At 54.2% G+C, this 6,000-nt stretch overlaps 1 protein-coding gene across 1 annotated transcript; it reads left to right on the top strand.

The window, feature by feature from the left end:
* The first annotated feature begins 983 nt into the window (after positions 1-983).
* On the top strand, positions 984-5,796 carry LOC140459630 (neurofilament medium polypeptide-like). Its single transcript, XM_072553932.1, has 3 exons — positions 984-2,111; positions 3,115-3,239; positions 4,040-5,796. Exons 1-3 carry the CDS (start codon positions 1,071-1,073, stop codon positions 5,238-5,240), a joined length of 2,367 nt encoding a protein of 788 aa, XP_072410033.1. The 5' UTR covers positions 984-1,070; the 3' UTR covers positions 5,241-5,796.
* Positions 5,797-6,000: the final 204 nt, after the last annotated feature.

Below are 6,000 nucleotides of genomic sequence, written 5' to 3'. Positions count from 1 at the left end.
CTCTCCCTCGCACACGTATACATTACCACCAAGCACACATTGGCAGAGTGATAATATTACTGGACTAATCATCTCGAAACCCCCATGTTCTGGGGACATAGCTTTGAGCTCCAGTGTGGCAGATGGTGAATTGTGAATGGTCTTCACATCATCACTCTGTCACTTGTGGTAACCCCATCTGGTTCACCCTGCCCCGGACTGATCGACACGTGACTCTAGACCCACAGAAATGTGGCTGACAATTGCCCTTTGAAATGGCTCAAGCAAGCCATTCAGTTTGAGGGTAACTGGGGATGGGTAACAAATGCTGGTTCTAAGATACACACACAGACACATACCCAGTAACACAAACACTCAGTCTGTCTCTCTCTCTCTCTCTCTCTCTCACACACACACACACACACAGTCTCACAATGCAGTCTGTCTCTCTCTCTCTCTCTCTCTCACACACACACACACACAGTCTCACAATGCAGTCTCACACACACCCAGTCAGACACACACACAGTCTCTCAGTCACCTTGATCTTACAGAGACACAACCCAAGACTCCCTGACACACACACACCCACTCTGCAGACACCACCCCACCTCCTCCCTCCACCTCAGTCTCACACACACCCAGAACACGTTGAAATCTTACCTTGCAAATAAAAGGACGGTTTCAGTCTCAAACTGACCCTCGGCCTTGGTGAAGGATAGTTGCTGTTTATTTTCTCTCCCCACCCACACCCCCTCCCAACTTTAATATTCATTCCCCTCTGTATGTGTGTCTGTGTATGTATGCCCCCCTCCCCGACCATTGTTTCATTGGGTTGGGGGCTGTTGGCTTGGAGGCCGTGTTGCTGGCTAACCGGACTGGATTGGCAGTGTGCCCACAGTGTGCCCTCCCCTTGCAGTTGGGCACATCAATCAGCAGCTCCCGGTCCGGCCTCCCGCCCATTTCTGCCCCGGCGCTTTCACTATAAAAGGCAGGATGAAGCCGGCCGCTCGCACACGCATACACACACACACACACACATATTCCCCTCCCTTTCCCCAACCAACAGCCATCCACCCTCCCCGCTGAAGATGAGCTACATCCTAGAGACGGTGAGCAGTCCGTCCTCCTATCGGAGGCTGGAGAGCCGGACTTACAGCAGCCGGGCGGTCGCCTCTCGCCCTCAGCCGTGGTCTCGGGTTAGTGCACCAGCGCCGGTGCTCACCTCGGCGTCCTACCGGCGCCTGGCCAGCGCGGTGCAGGCTCCCCGCGCCTACAGCTCCTCGGACAGCCTGGACCTGAGTCAGTCCAGCGGCCTGAACGGAGATTACCGGGGCGTCGGCGGCCGCAACGAGAAGGAGCTGCTGCAGGGGCTGAACGACCGCTTCGCCGGCTACATCGACAAGGTGCACTGCCTGGAGCAGCACAACAAGCAGCTGGAGGCTGAGATCCAGGCTCAGCGGCAGAAGCAAGCCGGCCACGGGCAGCTGGGGGAGGTGTACGAGCAGGAGCTGAGGGAACTGCGGAGCCTGATCGAGCAGGTCAACCAAGACAAGGCGCTGCTGCAGCTGCAGAGCGAGCACCTGGAGGAGGACCTGCAGCGCCTCAGGGAGCGCTGTGAGGACGAGGCCAGGCTGAGGGACGACACCGAGGCCCACGTCAGGGCCTTCCGGAAAGAAACCGAGGACTCGGCGCTCATCAAGCTGGAGATGGAGAAGAAAGCCCAGTCCCTGCAAGAGGAGCTGGCCTTCCTCCGGGCCAACCACGAGGAGGAGCTGGCCGACCTCTTCGCCCAGATCCAGGCGTCTCAGGTGACGCTGGAGCGCAAGGAGCCGCTCAAGGGCGACCTGAGCTCGGCGCTGAAGGAGATCCGCTCGCAGCTGGAGGGCCACTCGGCCAAGAACCTGCAGCAGACCGAGGAGTGGTTCCAGTGCCGCTACGCCAAGCTGAACGAGGCGGCCGAGCTCAATAAGGACGCGATCCGCTCCGCCCGGGAGGAGATCAACGAGTACCGCCGCCAACTGCAGTCCAAGTGCATCGAGCTGGAGTCGGTCCGGGGCACCAAGGACTCCCTGGAGAGGCAGATCAACGACATCGAGGACCGTCACAACGCCGATGTGTCCAACTATCAGGTCAGCAGCACATCGGCTCGGCTCCCCCCGCCGCCCACCCCCCCCATGACCGCCCCTGGGCTCCCACTCCAACCGCTAGCCCCGACCTCCAGCATCTCCCCACCCCCCCCCCCCACCATCCCCCACCCCAGCCAGGATCCATCCAGCAACTCTTCCGATCTCCACCCCGTGGCAAGGCTAAATTACCACCGAGCAGCCCCGTGAAGACCCATCTCACCCCCACCCCCACGCCCGCCACCAATGTCTGTCCAACCCTCTCATTCCCACCACTCCCAAACCCCTCACCTCCGTTTAGGGGTCACCTTGGAGAAAAAAACTCCAAATGGTCAACTCCCAAACTCATCCCTTCTCTCTTTCTGTCGGTCCCCCTCTCTCTTTGTGTGTGTGTCTCTCCTTCTTTGTTTCTTTCTGTGAGTCTCTGTCTCTCACTGTTACTCTCTCTCTTTCTGCTTCTCTCTCTGTCTATTTCTGTCTATCACTATCTGTCTCTCTGTTTCTTTGTATCTCTCTCTCTCTTTGTCTGTTTCTTTCTGTGTGTCTTTCTCTATATCTCTGCCTCACTCTGTCTCTGTCTCTCTCTCTGTGGGTGGCTCTCTCTCTTTCTGTGTGTGTGTGTGTGTGTGTGTCTGCGTGTCTCTCTTCCCCAGCTCTCTCCGAAGTGGTCCGTTCCCCGAGTCCCTCGCGTTCCGATCTTAGCGCCTCGGTCAGGGGCGGGAGCGGGGACAGGGGCTGGGTGTCTGCCCGCCTGAAGAGTCGCGCTGTCGTTGTCGAACCTCCCGGCTTGGCTGAGGACGAGCGGGTAAGTGGCTGGGGCGTACCCGCCGGAGCAGCAGCGGCTGTGCCCGGGCAGGAGTTGGGAAACTGTCCTCCAAAGCTGCCCAGCTGAAGGAACTCTCCGGTCCCGGAACCCGCTTGTCATTGTGGCCCGGAGGGTGTCTCGCTGGTGGTTTACTGATGAGTTTCCTCTCTCTCTCTCTCTGTGTGTGTCTGGGAAATATTTTAGGAAACAGTCCAACAGCTGGAGAATGAGCTGCGCAACACCAAGTGGGAAATGGCCCGTCACCTGCGGGAATACCAAGATTTGTTAAACGTGAAAATGGCTTTGGATATCGAGATTGCTGCTTACAGGTAACTGGGGGAGGGGGGGTCCCAGAGGGACGGAGGGTGTGGCTGCACCTCCAGGAAGGACAAAAAAACCAAGCCATTCCGTGACATTGAGGGGGTCCTCAGTGGGAGTGCGGCACAGGGAGCCCTCCCTTCCCCCCCCCACCCCCCACCCACCTCCGCCTCCCCACCCGAGGCTGCAGCGGGACAGGGGGGTGGGTGCACGGCTGGTCTTTCTCTGTGCGCCTCCAGTGCGGTCAGATGAAACCCCGCGTCTCAGGAGGGCAACCGCCTTTGCCTGAAATAGCTGAGGCCGCTCGGCAGCGAGCGAGTCTGTTCACCCACCCCCAGCCATAATCTGAGGGGTTGGGAAGTGGTGCCGCCCAGTCCATCATGTAAAGCGATCTCTGACCACTCTGTCGCTCGCTCTGAGTCCGCTCCCATTCCCTCGCCACCACCCCCGCCCGCCCCCCCCCCCCACCCCCACCCAACAAGCCCTTTCTAGCCTCTGATCAATGCAAAGCTGGCTCTGTTCTGGGGGCCACTCCCTTCGAAGCCTCCCATGGGCTAATGGCGTTCTTGTCCCAGTCACGGGCAATGGTGTCATACAACTGGAGAATCTAACAGCGCAGGAAGAGACTGTTCCTCCCAAAACTACACAGTGGTCTTTTATAGGGCCCTTTCCAGGCAATAATACGCTCAGGAGGTAATGTAGTCTCCTCTTCTGCTCCTGGTGCCTATCCTTCATTCCATTGTAAGGGTTATAACAGCTGTCTCCTCTACCTCTCCCTCTCTGTCTCTCCCCATCCCCACCCCTTGTGCAGGAAACTGTTGGAAGGTGAAGAATCCAGGTATACTTTCTCTGGAAGCATCACTGGCCCCTCCTTCCCCTATCGACCCCCGACCACCCCCACAGCCCCCGCCAAAGTGCAGAAAACCAAAGAAGCCCCCAAGATGAAAGTGCAGCATAAATTCGTGGAAGAGATCATCGAAGAAACCAAAGTGGAGAACGAGAAAGCGGAACTGGACGAGCTGGACCTATCTGAGGCAGTGGAAAAGGCTGCAGGTGAAGCCATAGCCAAGGAAGAGGAAGCAGTGGAAGAGGTCGTTGTAGCCACAGTCAAGACTGCAGTCCAGGCTCAACCAGAAAAAAAGGGTGAGGAAAAGAAGGAGGAAGAAGAGGAGGAGGAAAAGGAAGAAGAAGAGAGAGGTGAAAGAGAAGGTGATGCTGTCCAGGCAGAAGGGGAGCAGGAAGGGGCAGAAGAAACTGAAGCCGAGGAGAAGATTGAAAGCGTGAAGGTGGAGGAATCAAAAGCTGTGCCAGAGGAGCAGGGGAAGGAAGCAAGTGAGCAGGAGGAGGAAGAGGGAGAAGTCACCAAGAAAGAAGAAGCTGGTGAAGAGCCTGAAAAGGCAGCCACAGAAAATGGAGAGGAAGGAGCAGAGGAAGATGCTAAGAAGAGTGAGGAAGCAGTCGATAAGAAGGTCATTTCTGAGAAAAAGGTCGACACAGGTGAAGGGGGCAAGGAGGTAGCAACCGATGTCAAATCACCACAGAAAGAGGAAGCCAAAATAGAAGTGGAGGTCAAATCACCAAAAGAAGAGAAATCCCCAGAAGCTGAGGAAAAGAAGGATGAAGTCAAGTCAAAGGATGAAGTCAAGTCAAAGGATGAAACCAAGTCAAAAGATGAAGGCACAACCATCAATGGAGAGATTGAAGAGAAAGGGGATGACACCAAGGACAAGGAGGAAGAGCCACAAATCATTTCCAATGGGGTTGACCAGAGTCCCACAAAGGAGGAGGACTCTGACATAGTCTCCCACATGAAGACTGCAACAAAGACTATCCAGAAGGTCATTGATGATGATGACGGGATGACCAAACACATCAAGGAGATCACCAAATCTGTCACGGTAACTCAGACAATGGAGGAGACAGAAGAGGTGGTCCAGGAGACGATAGTGTCTACGAAGACGGTGGAGAAAACCTCACACTCAGTCATAAAGAAGGAGGAGGATCATGAGTGAAGCGAACCTCATGAAGCAAAGGAGATGACATTTGACAGCTAAAGATGCATGGGTGTGACAGCTTTTCTGGCCTTGAGCAGAGTGGGTTCTCCATCGAGGAGCTCCAGACTTCTCGTCTTTTCCTTTTGTGCAATAGAAGAAACTGCATGCAAGTTTAAAAATGTGCCCTCCACAGTGCTGAAATACAAGGAACCACTGAAAGGACAAAATGCAACACAACTGAAAACTTAATTGCATGGAAGACATATGCACCAAATCGTGACAAATAACAAAATGCTCAAGAGAGGTTGTGAGCTGTTGGAGGGGCGCTTTTGAGAAAGTCTAGAGATGTATTATGCAAAGAATAAACTGAGCCAAAAAGTTTGAAAAAAACTATAAAAAAATCCTTAGCCTTAAACTGCTCATTGATTAATCTATGTTTACCTCACGAGTGCTTTTAAAATGGACTTCCATTGGTGGGAGGGAGGGTCTACTGATCATTCACCAACACGTCACACTGTATCACCCCATGTGCAACTTCACTGCAGTATTTGCTGAATAAAAGTCATATTCTGAATCTTAATGTCTGATTTATTCTTTCAAATAAATGTAGAGGAGGGAGGAGGTGGTGGGATCTTGTTGACTCATGAATATCTTTTACCCTTTGGATGAATTGAATTGAGAAATGATTAGTAAAGAGAAAGGCTCCTATTTTGTGTGCAATCTCTGGAACAATCCTATTCCCTTGAGTGCACTTAATATCCAATGCTGCCAAATCATG

The sequence above is a fragment of the Chiloscyllium punctatum genome, chromosome 35 (assembly GCF_047496795.1).
Source record: "Chiloscyllium punctatum isolate Juve2018m chromosome 35, sChiPun1.3, whole genome shotgun sequence".
Classification (NCBI taxonomy): domain Eukaryota; kingdom Metazoa; phylum Chordata; class Chondrichthyes; order Orectolobiformes; family Hemiscylliidae; genus Chiloscyllium; species Chiloscyllium punctatum.
Note: the sequence above shows the minus strand (reverse complement) of the source record. Positions and strands in the feature narration are given on the sequence as shown.

Bases quoted from the DNA above. Each gene is read 5' to 3' on its own strand.
- LOC140459630 (XM_072553932.1), top strand. From the start codon at position 1,071: ATGAGCTACATCCTAGAGACGGTGAGCAGTCCGTCCTCCTATCGGAGG. The intron at 2,112-3,114 runs GTCAGCAGCACA...GAAATATTTTAG, and splicing joins CCGATGTGTCCAACTATCAG to GAAACAGTCCAACAGCTGGA. The intron at 3,240-4,039 runs GTAACTGGGGGA...CCCCTTGTGCAG, and splicing joins ATCGAGATTGCTGCTTACAG to GAAACTGTTGGAAGGTGAAG.